This window comes from Poecilia reticulata, chromosome 18 (genome assembly GCF_904066995.2).
Source record: "Poecilia reticulata chromosome 18, P_reticulata-male-v2, whole genome shotgun sequence".
NCBI lineage: Eukaryota > Metazoa > Chordata > Actinopteri > Cyprinodontiformes > Poeciliidae > Poecilia > Poecilia reticulata.
Genome location: NC_088847.1, coordinates 14,352,092 through 14,369,489, shown reverse-complemented (window position 1 = coordinate 14,369,489; position 17,398 = coordinate 14,352,092). Strand labels below are relative to the sequence as shown.

At 42.7% G+C, this 17,398-nt stretch overlaps 1 protein-coding gene across 1 annotated transcript in view; it reads left to right on the top strand.

Moving 5' to 3' along the window:
- Nucleotides 1–17,194, top strand: part of LOC103480537 (scavenger receptor cysteine-rich type 1 protein M160-like) — an 80,042-nt gene extending 62,848 nt beyond the window's left edge. Inside the window, exons 17-25 of the mRNA XM_081599967.1 lie at nucleotides 342–599; nucleotides 6,781–7,038; nucleotides 7,674–7,931; nucleotides 8,530–8,787; nucleotides 12,111–12,368; nucleotides 12,870–13,127; nucleotides 13,884–14,141; nucleotides 15,550–15,807; nucleotides 16,302–17,194. Coding sequence (XP_081456093.1) covers nucleotides 342–599; nucleotides 6,781–7,038; nucleotides 7,674–7,931; nucleotides 8,530–8,787; nucleotides 12,111–12,368; nucleotides 12,870–13,127; nucleotides 13,884–14,141; nucleotides 15,550–15,807; nucleotides 16,302–16,378 — 2,141 coding nt within the window. The 3' untranslated portion in view covers nucleotides 16,379–17,194. The remainder of the gene's footprint in view (nucleotides 1–341; nucleotides 600–6,780; nucleotides 7,039–7,673; nucleotides 7,932–8,529; nucleotides 8,788–12,110; nucleotides 12,369–12,869; nucleotides 13,128–13,883; nucleotides 14,142–15,549; nucleotides 15,808–16,301) is intronic.
- The last annotated feature ends 204 nt before the right edge of the window (nucleotides 17,195–17,398 follow it).

Sequence of the window (17,398 nt, the reverse complement as noted above, 5' to 3'; positions counted from 1 at the left end):
GTACAATTTTGTATTTGGTACTGGTGATATATGTGTAACAATTGAAATGTTGTCATGTGGTGTTTTCACAGTCCCAGTCTTTGGTCATGCAGTAAATCACAGGTTAATCAATGAATTTAGTTGTCTGTCAATCAAGTAACTTGCCCACCAGCAATATATGGTACACAATCAATGTTGCTCATAATACATGGTTTGGCACAGCTTGCACTACCCTGGTAGTTGTTCCTGCTAATGGAGATGAAGTTGTTTGGAGTGGAGTGGTGAAGAATTGTTAAAGCTTTTTCCATGGACAAGAGGCTTTAGAGATGTGAATGATATTCTTCTCATCATGTTGTTTTCAGCTCCTGAAAATGCAGACGGTTTCAGAGCATCCAGTCAAAATGAGACCAGCATCACTCTGCAGTGGAATAAAGTGAACAACTATACCAGCTTTGTTCTCCAGTTTAATGGCACAGAGACATTCATCAGAGCTCCAGATGGAGATGGACCAGTTAACCACACTGTGTCATCTCTCACTGCTGGAACCACATACACATTCACTCTCTTCTCTGAGTTTAAAAACATAAGAAGTGGAGGATCACAGATTACAGCGGCTACTGGTAAGATGTTTAATGTAATCCTTACTTAATGCATATCTGTACAGTTTTGTATTCAACAAGAGTGACATGTAACAATTACATCTTAAATGGTGCTAGAGTTTTTATATTTCTCAAATAATGTCAGAAATGACCCAAGTGTTGCACCTTATTCTAGAGACAAGATGGCTGTGTGCCATTAACACTATTTCTAACCTTTAGTGAGGAACATTAACTGGCCACATTATTATATTGTTTGGGATGACTTCAATATTCAAAAGGCATTGCAAAAAAAAAATTAAAGAATCCTCTGTTTTCGCTAGTCCTGTCGCGATGAACGGTAAATCAATTAATCGGACGATAAATTAAACCTATCTGCCTCATTTTAATTATTTTCTTTATCGTCTCTCTTCCGGCCATTTTTCTTTCTGTTGATGACACTGAATGAGAATAGGCTCAGCTCCGGTGCTCTCCACTGACCTTCCCCAACTCATTTCATTGGTCTAATGTGCAGCGCACATTACAGCACATTACACGAGTTGTCGGCCCATTTTCAAAATGTGAAAGACACATTAGCCGACAGAAATCCTAGGTATAACTGTTCGAACGGGTTCGTCGTGCCGTGTGGTGTCCAGCCACATGGGCAAAAAATAATGGCTACAAGTCCAGTTAACTCATTTTAAAACCAGGCATTAATCAATGCTTTACTAGAATCTACCTGTGATGCATGTGGCTAGAGTCAGCGTAAAGTCCTGACTGAATGAAAATCCTTATAACCTATTTATGTCACCAGGGGCGGATCTAGCAGAGTGGCAGTTGCCACCCCAAACGAGAGCCTCGCCACCCCTGTTGCCACCCCACCCCTGTTGCCACCCCAGCTAGCGACAATGAATTCAATAAATAGTTAAGGCAAATCGGACATTAAGTGCATGAAACTCTTTTTTTCCCGACAACATTGAATGCAATACAATGTAACCTGACACCTACTGCTAAGTAGCGGGAAGTGCGAGAGAAGGACAGAGCACGAGGCAGCAACATTGATAGATGTATATGTGACAGGACTGGACATTATGTGATTTATCATAAGTCACACATGCGCCATTGCTGTCCATTGAGGTCAGGATCACGCAAAGAATCAGAACAACGGACGCAATGTTTAGTATTTAATTCAACCATAGATAATGGTAATAAGGGCTTCAGATTTCACAGGTGAGGAAAACTTTTAATTTAAAAAAAAAGATTGAACAAGTGAGCAGTGGGTCAGGTATTCTAGTCTAACTGTTAGCCTGCTACTGACTTTGATAACCTTAACATGTGCTGTGCAATTCGGTGTGTTTTGGTTCCCTTGGCACTAAAACGGGTCAAGCCGCCCACCACGTCATCAGCAGAGCAGCTGTTTATTAAATCAGCTAATCAACCACCGCTGTGCTCAGGCAAAAACTTATTAATAATCCAAATATAGACATTAAGCCTGACAACATAATGTAACAGACTGAATGTTCTGTTTTAGTGTTTTTGCTACTTTTTTGTGTGGGAAATGTTTGTTTTTTGGTGTTGATTCCCATCCATCCATCCATCCATCCATTTTCTTCCGCTTATCCGGGGTCGGGTCGCGGGGGCAGCAGCTTCAGAAGGGAGGCCCAGACTTCCCTCTCCCCAGCCACTTCTTCCAGCTCCTCCGGGGGAATCCCAAGGCGTTCCCAGGCCAGCCGAGAGATGTAATCCCTCCAGCGTGTCCTGGGTCTTCCCAGAGGCCTCCTCCCGGTGGGACGTGCCCGGAACACCTCACCAGGGAGGCGTCCAGGAGGCATCCTTACCAGATGCCCGAGCCACCTCAACTGGCTCCTCTCGACGTGGAGGAGCAGCGGCTCTACTCTGAGTCCCTCCCGGATGACCGAGCTTCTCACCCTATCTCTAAGGGAGAGCCCAGCCACCCTGCGGAGGAAACCCATTTCGGCCGCTTGTACCCGTGATCTCGTTCTTTCGGTCATGACCCAAAGCTCATGACCATAGATGAGGGTGGGAACATAGATCGACCGGTAAATCGAGAGCTTCGCTTTTTGGCTCAGCTCTCTCTTCACCACGACGGACCGGTACAGCGCCCGCTTCACAGTAGACGCTGCCCCAATCCGCCTGTCGATCTCCCGCTCCCTTGTTCCCTCATTCGTGAACAAGATCCCCAGATACTTAAACTCCTCCACTTGAGGCAGGACGACCCCCCTGACCCGGAGAAGGCACTCTACCCTTTTCTGGCTCAAGACCATGGCCTCGGATTTGGAGGCACTGAGCCTCATCCCGGCCGCTTCACTCTCGGCTGCGAACCGCTCCAGTGAGAGCTGCAGATCACGTTCCGATGAAGCCAACAGGACCACATCATCCGCAAAAAGCAGAGATGCGATCCTAAGGCCACCAAAACGGATCCCCTCAACACCTCGGCTGCGCCTAGAAATTCTGTCCATAAAAGTAAGGAACAGAATCGGTGACAAAGGGCAGCCTTGGCGGAGTCCAACTCTCACCGGAAACGAGCCCGACTTACTGCCGGCAATGCGGACCAGACTCTGACACCGGTCATACAGGGACCTGACAGCCCGTATCAAAGGGCCCGGTACCCCATACTCCCGGAATACCCCCCACAGGGCCCCCCGAGGGACACGGTCAAACGCCTTCTCCAAGTCCACAAAACACATGTAGACTGGTTGGGCGAACTCCCATGCACCCTCCAGGACCCCGCTGAGGGTGTAGAGCTGGTCCAGTGTTCCACGACCAGGACGAAAACCACACTGCTCTTCCTGAATCCGAGGTTCGACTATCCGACGGACCCTCCTCTCCAGGACCCCTGAATAGACCTTACCAGGGAGGCTTAAGAGTGTGATCCCCCTGTAATTGGAGCACACCCTCCGGTCCCCCTTTTTAAACAGGGGACCACCACCCCAGTCTGCCAGTCCAGGGAACTGCCCCCGATGTCCATGCGATATTGCAGAGTCGCGTTAGCCAACACAACCCCGCAACATCCAGAGCCTTAAGGAACTCCGGGCGGATCTCATCCACCCCCGGGGCCCTGCCACCGAGGAGCTTTTTGACCACCTCGGCGACCTCGTCCCCAGAGATTGGAGAGCCCAGCCCAGAGTCCCAATGCTCAGCTTCCTCAACAGAAGGCATGTTGGTGGGATTGAGGAGGTAATCGAAGTATTCCGTCCACCGGCCCACAACGTCCCGAGTTGAGGTCAGCAGCGCACCATCCCCACTATAAACAGTGTTGGTGCTGCTCTGCTTCCCCGTCGTGAGACGCCGGATGGTGGACCAGAATCGCCTCGAAGCCGTACGGAAGTCTGTCTCCATGGCCTCTCCAAACTCCTCCCACGCCCGAGTTTTTGCCTCAGCGACAACCCGAGCCGCATGCCGTTTCACCCGCCGGTACCCATCAGCTGCTTCTGGAGTCCCACAGGCCAAAAAGGCCCGGTAGGACTCCTTCTTCAGCTTGACAGCATCCCTCACCGAAGGTGTCCACCAACGGGTTCGAGGGTTGCCGCCGCGACAGGCACCAACAACCTTGCGGCCGCAGCTCCGATAGGCCGCCTCAGCAATGGAGGTACGGAACATGGTCCACTCAGACTCAATGTCCCCCACCTCCCCCGGAACGTGTTCGAAGTTTTGCCGGAGATGAGAGTTGAAGCTCCGTCTCACAGGGGACTCCGCCAGACGTTCCCAGCAGACCCTCACTACACGTTTGGGCCTGCCAGGTCTGACCGGCTTCCTCCCCCACCACCGGAGCCAACTCGTCATCAGGTAGTGGTCAGTGGACAGCTCCGCACCTCTCTTCACCCAAGTGTCCAAGACACACGGCCGCAAATCCGATGAGACGATGACAAAATCAATCATCGAACTGCGGCCTAGGGCGTCCTGGTGCCAAGTGCACATATGGACGCCCTTATGCCTGAACATGGTGTTCGTGATGGACAATCCGTGACGAGCACAGAAGTCCAACAACAGAACACCGCTTGGGTTCAGATCGGGGGGGCCGTTCCTCCCAACCACTCCTCTCCAGGTCTCACTGTCATTGCCCATGTGAGCGTTGAAGTCTCCCAGTAGAACAAGGGAGTCCCCAGGAGGGGCACTCTCCAGTACCCCCTCTAAGGACTCCAAGAAGGGTGGGTAATCTGAACTGCCGTTCGGCCCGTAAGCACAAACAACAGTCAGAACCCGTCCCCCCACCCGTAGGCGGAGGGAGGCTACCCTCTCGTTCACCGGGGTGAACCCCAACGTACAGGCGCCCAAATGGGGGGCAACAAGTATGCCCACTCCAGCCCGGCGCCTCTCACCGTGGGCAACTCCAGAGTGGAAGTACGTCCAGCCCCTCTCAAGGAGACTGGTTCCAGAACCAGAGCCACGCGTCGAGGTGAGGCCGACTATTTCTAGCCGGAACCTCTCAGCCTTGCACACTAGCTCCGGCTCCTTCCCCACCAGAGATGTGATGTTCCACGTCCCAAGAGCCAGCTTCTGCAGCCGAGGATCAGACCGCCAGGGTCCCCTCCCTTGGCTGCCACCCATAGCACAATGCACCCGACCCCTTTGGCCCCTCGGACAGGTGGTGAGCCCATCGGAAGGGGGACCCACGTCTCCTCTTCGGGCTGAGCCCGGCCGGGCTCCGTGGGTAAAAGCCCGGCCACCAGGCGCTCGCCATCGTGCCCCACCTCCAGGCCTGGCTCCAGAGTGGGGCCCCGGTGACCCGCGTCCAGGCGAGGGAAAACGCAGTCCAAAGTTTGTATTCATCATAGGGGTCTTCATGGTGTTGATTCCCCTGATTGGTAATCTCTGCTCTATGTGCTCGTTGAGCTGTTGTCTGTCGGTTGCCAAGGCAACGGGTCCGCGTAAAGCCGACACACTGAGCGAGAAAAGGCAGAATAAAAGTTGTTGGAGCTATTTTTTCTTCATTTCATTATCCATTTGAATTTTGTTAATTTATTCTTACATTTCTATTTTTTTTATTATTTATAGAGTCTATTTGTAGGTTGATAATTGTTGATTTTATTTATTTTTTTGTTTTATTATTTTCTTATTTATTTTCTAAATTTAGACAGGAAGTAATGTGGGTCAGTCCACATAGATAAGTGCAGGGGCCTGGAGAAGGACCAGCAGGCATTTAGGTTCGGGGCCGATGGTTTTTAAGAGTGGTAGCATGAGAAGCATGAGTCCGCCCCTGTATGTCACGTTAACGAAGAACAGCTGAAAACTTACCGGGTTTATCAACTGCTGTAGCAATTTGGCTCCAACTCCTCCCCTTGTCATATCTATATTCTTTGCACGAAATGTTGAATAAACATTAATGATGCCACATATCTTCTCCAATGTCCGCTGGACTTTTATTGCGCTGTGTCACCTGTCAGCTGTTTGGGATTCCCCTCATAATTTCCTTCAGAAAGCAGAGGAGAATCCGCGCTTTCTGATTGGCTTCCTGTCACATTCAGCGTTAAGCTCCCAGTCGGGAAAAACCCCTGATTTAGATCGGAGCGGCCACGACGATCTACCGTAACCTACCACACACTACAGGACGATCGGTTAGATCGGCCAACGATCCAAGATTGTCATAAGGGGCAAAAAATGGTGTAGTGTGAACTGTTGCATTATGTAGTCGGATGTGCCCTTTTTCTCTATTTAAATCTAGTGATTACTGAAGAAGAGCAATATAGTATACAGACTTCATAATCTCCACTCTTTTGGTTGAATGCAGTCTTTATTTCCACTTTGGCTTTATGTTGTTTAGTTTTTATTCAAGTGCGTTTTTTGTTAATGGAGACAGAGAATCAATTTTATTTTTGTTTTTGGTTGTTTTATTTAATCAGTTCCAGTGTTACACATTATTTTCAAAAGAACACGTATCTATCAGGAAATCGCATGTATTATTAGTCATTTCCATTAAATCAGTGTCAAAAGGTCTCGAAACAATATTATCATTTATCGCAATAATTTTTTAGACAATTAATCCAGCAAAATTTGTTATTGTGACAGGCCTAGTTTTCGCAACAGAAAAAAACCTAATTCTGGTATTAAATTTTAAGAAATAGAAATGATCTTTAATCTATCACAAATAGGAAATTCAGGTATAATACCAAATGACTTATGACTAATTCCTGTGTTTTCTTTCTTTTTGTACAATGTCAGACTTGGCAACATGAATAATTTTCTTCCCATCATGTTGTGTTTTTAGCTCCTGAAAATGCAGACGGCTTCAGAGCATCTAGTCAGGATGAGAGCAGCATCACTCTGCAGTGGAATAAAGTGAACAACAATATCAGCTTTGTTCTCCAGTTTAATGGCAGAGAGACATTCATCAGAGCTCCAGATGGAGATGGACCAGTTAACCACACAGTTTCATCTATCAGTTCTGGAACCACATACACATTCACTCTCTTCTCTGTGTTTGAGAACATAAGAAGTGGAAAAGTACACATTACAGCGGCTACTGGTAAGATGTTTAACTTAAACCTTACTTAATGCATATTTGTACAGGTTTGTATTCAGCACCGATGATATGCGTGTAACATTTGCATCTTAAATGTTGCTGTAATTTTTATATTTGTCTGGAATAATGTCAGAAATTACCATATTGTTGTACCTTGTTCCTGGGACAAGATGTGTGTGTCAGTAGGAACAGGCCATGAACCTTATTTCTAGCCTTTAGTGAGGAGCATTAAGTGGTCATGACATTATTGTATTGTGGGATTACTCAAGCAAGTTTTAAATAATCAAGACATTTTCTAGAAAATATTAAAGAAGCTTCTGTTTTCACAACAGAAAAAAAAAATCTGGTATTAAATTTCAAAAAATGACCAAAAAACCCCGTATTTATACAAAAATGTGGGCCTGAAATAAGCGTATTTATTATCAGGTTAAAGATTGAGGCTAAGGTCTTATGTGGTCAGTTGAAAGAAGAGGAAAAAAAATTGGAATAAAATACAGAAAAGGACATGTGCTGCAATTGGGAAATTCAGGCGAATTGACTATAAAACAAAAAAAAAGCTTCCTGTATTATCCTTCATTTTGTACAATGTCAGACTTGGAAACATGAATAATTTTCTTCCCATCATGTTGTGATTTTAGCTCCTGAAAATGCAGTCGGCTTCAGAGCATCCAGTCAAGATGAGAGCAGCATCACTCTGCAGTGGAATAAAGTGAACAACAATATCAGCTTTGTTCTCCAGTTTAATGGCACAGAGACATTCATCAGAGCTCCAGATGGAGATGGACCAGGAAACCACACAGTGTCATCTCTCAGTCCTGTAACCAAATACACATTCACTCTCTTCTCTGTGTTTGAGAACATAAGGAGTGGAAAAGTACAGATTACAGCGGCTACTGGTAAGATATTTAACTTAATCCTTACTTAATGCACATCTGTACAGGTTTGTATTCAGCACCGATGATATGCGTGTAACATTTGCATCTTAAATGTTACTAGAGTTTTTAAGTTTGTTTGAAATTATGTCAGAAATTACCATATTGTTGTACCTTGTTCCTGGGACAAGATGTGTGTGTCAGTAGGAACAGGCCATGAATCTTATTTCTAGCCTTTAGTGAGGAGCATTAAGGTGATCATGACATTATTATATTGTGGGATTACTCAAGCAAGTTTTAAATATTCAAGGCATTTCAACAAAATATTAAAGAAGCCTCTCATAACAGAAAAAAATCAGGTATTAAATTTAGTAAAATGGCAAAAAAACCCCACCTTATTTATACAAAACTGTGGTCCGTTGAAAGAAGAGGAAAAAAAATTGAAATTAAATACTAAATACAAAAAAAGAAAAGGGCCTTTAATCTGCCACAAACGGCACATTCAGGCATAATACCAAATGACTTGACTGTAAAAATAAAAAGCTTCCTGTATTTTCCTTCATTTTGTACAGTGTCAGACTTAGAAACATGAATAATTTTCTTCCCATCATGTTGTTTTTAGCTCCTGAAAATGCAGTCGGCTTCAGAGCATCCAGTCAAGATGAGAGCAGCATCACTCTGCAGTGGAATAAAGTGAACAACAATATCAGCTTTGTTCTCCAGTTTAATAGCAGAGAGACATTCATCAGAGCACCAGATGGAGATGGACCAGTTAACCACACAGTTTCATCTCTCAGTCCTGTAACCAAATACACATTCACTCTCTTCTCTGTGTTTGAGAACATAAGAAGTGGAGGAGTACAGATTACCGCTGCTACTGGTAAGATGTTTAATGTAATTCCTGTGTAGTATTAAGGCAAATCTGTACAGTTTTGCACCGATGATGTGTAACATTTGCATCTTAAAAGTTGACAGAGATTTTAAGTTTGTTTGAAATAATGTCAGAAGTAACCATATTGAGCAAGTTACAAAAGTTCAAATGGATTTCAACAAATAAATCAAATTTTATTTGTATAGCACATTTCAGCAGCAAGGCATTTCATAGTGTTTTACATAATTAAAATAAAAACAGCATGTGACATTGAATAAACGGTAAGAGAGAGAAATTTTGAAAAAAAAAAGATTAAAAAAGATAAAAACGGTAAAACCCAAGCCCCTTTTAGGACTTCAGTTCAGTTGTTTAACTGGGACTCTAATCCTCAGGGATTTTAGTAAACACCATTAGATAAGGACTCCAACCTCTAGGTTTTTTGTTGAAACGCCGTCAACTGGGACTCTAAACCCCGTAGGACTTTAGTTAAACGTTGTTTAACTGGGACGTTTTCCGGGGGGCTTTACATCATTAAAACGGAAACAGTGAGAAAGAAATGAAAAGAAATTAAAAAGTAAAGGGAAAAAAATTCAAAACATCAAAGACATCAAAACCCACACTCTAACCCTAATTTAGCCATAAGCAACTCTAAACAGGTGGGTTTTAAATAGATTTTTAAAGGCACCCAATGTTTCAGCTGTTTTACAGTTTTCTGGAAGTTTGTTCCAAATTTGTGGTGCATAGAAGCTGAATGCTGCTTCTCCTCGTTTGGTTCTGATTCTGGGGATGCAGAGCAGACTAGAACCAGAAGATCTAAGGGGTCTATATGGTTGGTGCAGAAATAACAGATCTTTAATGTATTGTGGTGCTAAACCGTTCAGTGATTTATAAACTAACAGTATTTTAAAGTCTATTCTTTGAGCTACAGGGAGTCAGTGTAGGGACTTTAAAACTGGTGTTATGTGCTCTATCTTCCTGGTTTTAGTGAGAACGCGAGCAGCAGCATTCTGGATCAGCTGCAGCTGTTTGATTGATTTATTAGTCAGTCCTGTGAAGACGCTGTTGCAGTAATCAATGCGGCTAGAGATAAACGCATGGATGAGTTTCTCTAGATCGCGCTGAGACATAAGTCCTCTAATCCTGGAGATGTTCTTCGGGTGATAGAAGGCTGACTTTGTAACTGTCTTAATGTGGCTCTGAAGGTTCAGGTCAGAGTCCATTACTATTCCCAGGTTTCGGGCTGATCTCTGGTTTTCAGTTGTAATAACTGAAGCTGTGCATTGATTCTAGTTCGTTCCTCTTTAGGTCCAAAGATAATAACTTCAGTTTTGTTTCTGTTCAGTTTTGGCAGATCCACACACTGATCTGTTCTAAGCATGGGTTCAGAGCCACCTGGTGACATCGTGATGTAGAGCTGTTTGTCATCCGCATAGTTATGGTAGCTAATCTTATTTTATGTTATAACCGGAGCCAGTGGGAGCATATAAATATTGAAAAGAAGGGGTCCTAGGATTGAACCTTGGGGTACCCCACATGTGACCTTTGACCTCTCTGATGAGAAGTTTCGGATTGAAACAAAGAAATTAAGACATTAAGAAAATTGACAAAGTATTAAGGAAGTTTATTCCTTAATATCCATCCATCCATCCATCCATCCATCCATTTTCTTCCGCTTATCCGGGGTCGGGTCGCGGGGGCAGCAGCTTCAGAAGGGAGGCCCAGACTTCCCTCTACCCAGACGATGACAAAGTCGATCATCGAACTGCGTTCTGGTGCCAAGTGCACATATGGACGCCCTTATGCCTGAACATGGTGTTTGTGATGGACAATCCGTGACGAGCACAGAAGTCCAACAACAGAACACCACTCGAGTTCAGATCGGGGGGGTCGTTCCTCCCAACCACGTCGCTCCAGGTCTCACTGTCATTGCCCACGTAAGTGTTGAAGTCCCCCAGTAGAACAAGGGAAGTCCCCAGGTGGGGCACCCTCCAGTACCCCCTAAGGACTCCAAGAAGGGTGGGTAATCTGAATTGCTGTTCGGCCCGTAAGCACAGACAACAGTCAGAACCCGTCCCCCCACCCGTAGGCGGAGGGAGGCTACCCTCTCGTTCACCGGGGTGAACCCCAAAGTACAGGCGCCAAGATGGGGGGGCAACAAGTATGCCCACTCCTGCCCGGCGCCTCTCACCGTGGGCAACTCCAGAGTGGAAGTACGTCCAGCCCCTCTCAAGGAGACTGGTTCCAGAACCAGAGCCATGCGTCGAGGTGAGGCCGACTATTTCTAGCCGGAACCTCTCAGCCTCGCACAATAGCTCCGGTTCCTTCCCCACCAGAGAGGTGATGTTCCACGTCCCAAGAGCCAGCTACTGCAGTCGAGGATCAGACCGCCAGGGTCCCCTCCCTCGGCTGCCGCCCGTAACACAACGCACCCGACCCCTTTGGCCCCTCCGACAGGTGGTGAGCCCATTGGAAGGGGGACCCACATCTCCTCTTCGGGCTGAGCCCTGCCGGGCTACGTGGGTAAAAGCCTGACCACCAGGCGCTCGCCATCGTGCCCCACCTCCAGGCCTGGCTCCAGAGTGGGGCCCCGGTGACCCGCGTCCGGGCGAGGGAAAACAAAGTCCAACATTCGTCTCCATCATGGGGGACACTCAAACCCCTCCACCACGATAAGGTGGCAGCCCGAGGAGAGATTTATTTTGTCTGATTTCAAGACAAAATAAATATTCCTGCTGATTCTGGTATTAAATTTCTGGTATTATTTTTCTACTCTTGCAACCTGTTGCATTTAGATGATGCAGTCAAAAAAGATGTACCCCAATATTCAAACTATTTCTGGCCTCCCCCCCTATGGCTTACAAATAGCTGTCTGGTTGAACAAAGTGTGTTAGCGAAGGGGACAAGGGATGGGGGGGGATGTAAGAGGGAGGGGGTTATCTACTTTTTGGGGGGCAAAATGAATCCTAGCTAAACATGGACAACAGCACCAGTAGCCTACAAGCTACTTGTTAACAAGCTTAAGGTGATGTATTGATATTGGCTAGCTAGTCATCTTTTAGCTAACTTCACCTGTATCCAACAGCTTTACTCAACTGTCTGTTAGTTTGGGGAAAAAACTGAAAAGTTCTTTGCGTTTTGCTGGTTTGCTGCCATGATCCTAACACATCCTAACAATACATGGTTTGAAATGGCTTGACTACTCCTCTAGAGATTCCTGCTAATGGAGATGAAGCTGTTTCGAGTAGAGAGGTGAACAATTCTTTAAGCTTTTTCCATAGACAAGAGGCTTTAGTGACATGAATAAACTGTTTCCCATCATGTTGTGTTTATAGCTCCTGAAAATGCAGACGGCTTCAGAGCATCCAGTCAAGATGAGAGCAGCATCACTCTGCAGTGGAATAAAGTGAACAACAATATCAGCTTTGTTCTCCAGTTTAATGGCAGAGACACATTCATCGGAGCTCCAGATGGAGATGGACCAGTTAACCACACAGTTTCATCTCTCACTGCTGGAACCAAATACACATTCACTCTCTTCTCTGTGTTTGAGAACATGAGAAGTGGAGGAGTACACATTACAGGGGCTACTGGTAAGGTGTTTAATGTAATCCTTATGTAGTATTAATGCATAATACTACACGCATTAATACTAAATTAGTATTAGGAACCGGTGAAACACATGTAACATTTGCATTTTAAATGTTGCTAGATATTTTGTATTTGTTTGAAATGATGTTAAAAATGAGCCTTTTGTTGCACCTTAAATTTCTAAAGTTCAAGGGGATTTCAACCAAGTATTGAAGAAGTTTATGTAAATGATGCTGTCAAAATCTGTACACCAAAATTCACACATTAGCATTACTGAAAAGAAAAATCCAAACCCACACTACTTTTGGCTTGCCAGCCATCGTTGTATATTATATAATCAATGCTGATTGCAATACAGTTTGGCACATCTTGCACTACTAATGTGGTTCCTGCTACTAATGAAGCTGTTTGAGTAGAGTGGGGAAGAATTGTTAATGCTTTTTCCATAGACAAGAGGCTTTAGTGACATGAATAAACTGATTCCCATCATGTTGTGTTTTCAGCTCCTGAAAATGCAGACGGCTTCAAAGCATCCAGTCAAGATGAGACCAGCATCACTCTGCAGTGGAATAAAGTGAACAACTATACCAGCTTTGTTCTTCAGCTTAATTGCAGAGAGACATTCATCAGAGCTCCAGATGGAGATGGACCAGTTAACCACACAGTTTCATCTCTCAGTCCTGTAACCAAATACACATTCACTCTCTTCTCTGTGTTTGAGAACATAAGAAGTGGAGGATCACAACTTACAGCTGCCACTGGTAAGATGTTTAATGTAATTCTTGTGTAGTATTAAGACAAATCTGTACAGTTTTGTATTCAGCACCAACAATGTATAACATTGGCATCTTAAAGTTGCCAGAGATTATAAGTTTGTTTGAAATGTCAGAAGTGACCATATTAAACAAGTTACAAAAGTTCAAATGGATTTGAACAAAGTATTAAGGAAGTTTATATAAACGTCTGTTTAAGACAAAATAATTATTCCTGTTAATTCTGGTATTAAATTTCTGGTATTAGTTATTTTTCTACTCTTGCAACCTCTTGCATTTAGATGCAGTCAAAAGATGTACACCAATATTCACACATTGGCATTACTGAAAAGAAAAATCCAAATCCAAACTACTGCTACTATTAACTAGTAGTTTAGCTGCACCTTTTCTTGCTTTTTCATTTGCAGTTCAATAAATCATAAGAGACGTAAGAGACGTTCTACTGGTAGGATTGTGAAATCATGAAGTCATTCCACTTGAAAAGTTGAAATGCAGTAAATCACAAGTTAATCAATGAATTTAGTTTGCTGTCAATCAAATACCTTACCTGCCATCAATATATACATTATACAATCAATGTTGCTCACAATACATGGTTTGAAATGGCTTGACTACTCCAGTGATTCCTGCTAATGGAGATGAAGCTGTTTCGAGTAGAGCGGTGAAAAATTCTTTAAGCTTTTTCCATAGACAAGAGGCTTTAGTGACATGAATAAACTGTTTCCCATCATGTTGTGTTTATAGCTCCTGAAAATGCAGACGGCTTCAGAGCATCCAGTCAAGATGAGAGCAGCATCACTCTGCAGTGGAATAAAGTGAACAACAATATCAGCTTTGTTCTCCAGTTTAATGGCAGAGACACATTCATCGGAGCTCCAGATGGAGATGGACCAGTTAACCACACAGTTTCATCTCTCACTGCTGGAACCAAATACACATTCACTCTCTTCTCTGTGTTTGAGAACATGAGAAGTGGAGGAGTACACATTACAGGGGCTACTGGTAAGGTGTTTAACTTAATTCCTATGTAGTTTTAATGCATAATACTACATGCATTAATAATAAATTAGTATTGGGAACAGGTGAAATACATGTAACATTTGCATCTTAAATGTTGCTAGAGATTTTATATTTGTTTGAAATTATGTTAAAAATGACCCTATTCAATCAATCAAATTTTGTTTTTGTATAGCACATTTCAGCAGCAAGGCATTTCAAAGTGCTTTACATAATTAAAATAAAAACAGCATGTGACATTGAATAAGCAGTGAGAAAGAGATTTGAAAAAAAAAATAGATAAACATTAAAACCCACACCCCTTTTTAGGACTTCAGTTAAACGTCGTTTAACTGGGATTCTAACCCTCAGGGACTTTAGTCAAAAACACCGTTTGACAAGGACTCCAACCTCTAGGTTTTTAGTTGAAACACCGTCAACTGGGACTCTAAATCCCATAGAACTTTAGTTAAACGTCGTTTAACTGGGACTTGAAGTTTGTTCTTTACATCATTAAAACTTAGAAAAGAAATAAAAAAAAATTAAAAACATTAAAGACATAAAAACATGGAAGACATCAAAACCCGCACTCTAACCCTAATTTAGCCATAAGCAACTATAAACAGGTGGGTTTTAAATTGATTTTTAAAGGCACCCGGTGTTTCAGCTGTTTTACAGTTTTCTTGAAGTTTGTTCCAAATCTGTGGTGCATAGAAGTTGAATGCTGCTTCTCCTCGTTTGGTTCTGGTTCTGGGGATGCAGAGCAGACCAGAACCAGAAGATCTGAGGGGTCTAGATGGTTGGTACAACAACAACAGATCTTTAAGGTATTGTGGTGCTAAACCGTTCAGTGATTTATAAACTAACAACAGTATTTTAAAGTCTATTCTCTGAGCTACAGGGAGCCAGTGTAGGGACTTTAAAAACTGGTGTTATGTGCTCTATCTTCCTGGTTTTAGTGAGAACCCGAGCAGCACCTTAAGCAAGTTTCTAAAGTTCAAAGGGATTTCAACCAAGTATTGAAGAAGTTTATGTGAACCTCTGTTTTCAAGACAGAAAAATCATATTTCTGGTCACTTTGGTATTACCTTTCTGAAATTATTTTTCTACTTGTGAGACCTTTTGGATTTAGATGATGCTGTCAAAATCTGTACACCAAAATTCACACATTAGCATTACGGAAAAGAAAAATGCGAACCCAAAGTACTATTGGCTTGCCAGCCATCGTTATATATTATATAATCAATGTTGATTGCAATACACAGTTTGGCACATCTTGCACTACCAATGTAGTGGTTCCTGCTACTGATGAAGCTGTTTGGAGTAGAGTGGGGAAGAATTGTTAAAGCTTTTCCCAAAGACAAGAGGCTTTAGTGACATGAATAAACTGATTCCCATCATGTTGTGTTTTCAGCTCCTGAAAATGCAGACGGCTTCACAGTATCCAGTCAAGATGAGACCAGCATCACTCTGCAGTGGAATAAAGTGAACAACTATACCAGCTTTGTTCTTCAGCTTAATTGCAGAGAGACATTCATCAGAGCTCCAGATGGAGATGGACCAGTTAACCACACAGTATCATCTCTCACTGCTGGAACCAAATACACATTCACTCTCTTCTCTGTGTTTGAGAACATCAGGAGCATTGGAGTCAGCGTTACAGCATCTACCAGTAAGATGTTTTTCATTTTATACCACAAAGAAGGAATCTTTAAAAAGTCCTAAAGATATTCTATGAAAATATATAGAAATGCATCGATACATATTTGCTGTGCAATTAAACAAAAAAAGACAAACATCTGTTTCTGGACTTTTTAGGATGGGTTTTGAATCTGTTATCTGAAAAGAAAACGATTCTAAGCTAGTTGAATCTAAATTACTCCTTCTACAAGAAAACATTTTAATGTCCTAATTAAGTATAAAATAAGGTATACAAATGTCTTATTACTATGACATTTTCTTTTAAAGTCCTGAAATATTTATTTTATACCTTTTGCTTTTTCCTGCCTTGACTAATTACTAGAGATCTAACAGTGCAGATTTATTGCCATTTATTCGCAAGATTACTTACTTTAATTAACCAAAATTTACACTTTTTTTTACGTCCATGTTTGTTTAAAATTTGCTTCGATCTTGACATATTTTCTTCCATACTTGTTTTGACAGGTCCTAGGCCTACATCATCCAGGGTTTGCAAATGTACACTGGTATCTGATTCATGTGACCAAACTTCAAGATCTTAAATACACATATTACTCCTTGTGCTAAAGCCTAATGTCTATAAAAATGTAATTGTTGTGCTGTAATAATTGGATTTAAACATGTAATAATTATTTTACTTGCTACTGAGGGATTCACCTGGAAGGCATGCTTTAAGACATTTATGTCCTTGTCAAATATTAACTGTTTATGTGATTTTATGGTCTTTTCTGAGTTCAAAAAGAAAAAAAAACAACTGTGAATAAGTAACTTATTTCTTGAGATGCTTCTAAGCCTTGACTGCTATTAAGCTTATAATATTTATAAAGTTGTATTCAAAGTGTGCTTAAAATGGTGTGGCTACGTTTCATTTGAATTCTAAGTCTTTAAAATAAAAAATAAAAGTGATTGCAAAACTAAAGTGTGTTCTCTCATTTTGGTTTTCGTAGCTAAAATGAATCTGTTAGTGGGAAGTAGACGTAAAGGTGATCAACTATACTGTACGAGTTTCATCTTTCTCAAAAGTGGATCAGGTTTGGGCACATTCGTAAGTCTGGGAAAGGCTTTAAGTTTGTTTAGGTGAAGAGTCTCTTTGTTAGTCATTGTTCCTCTGTCACCATTAAATTCTATTTACCAGACACTGCCTATGGTAGCACAAAGAAATGCCAGGACTTACAGGACATAATGACCTAGAGCACAAAAGGGCCTTTCTGCGGGCCAGATATTAAAATGGGAATGACTAATAATAGGAACAACAATGGCAGTAAGAAAAATCAATCTGAGAACAAAAGCTGGTGTTTCAGAAAAGAATATAAAAAGACAGCAGATACAATCAAGAGTGATCTCACTGTGAAAGATCTTTATGCACTGAAGCCCAGCGATTTCAATATCACAGTCAATATGAGGGGTTCAGGTTTGGGAGTTTTTTCATCAGGAGAACTTTTCCCTTGCTCATTTAACTCTTAAATCAGTCAATTTAAATATTTGTGGAATACTTTTTGTCATATGACAGCATCTGAATAAAAGTTAAGTTCCCAATAAAAAAATAAAACTACAGCAGCTCC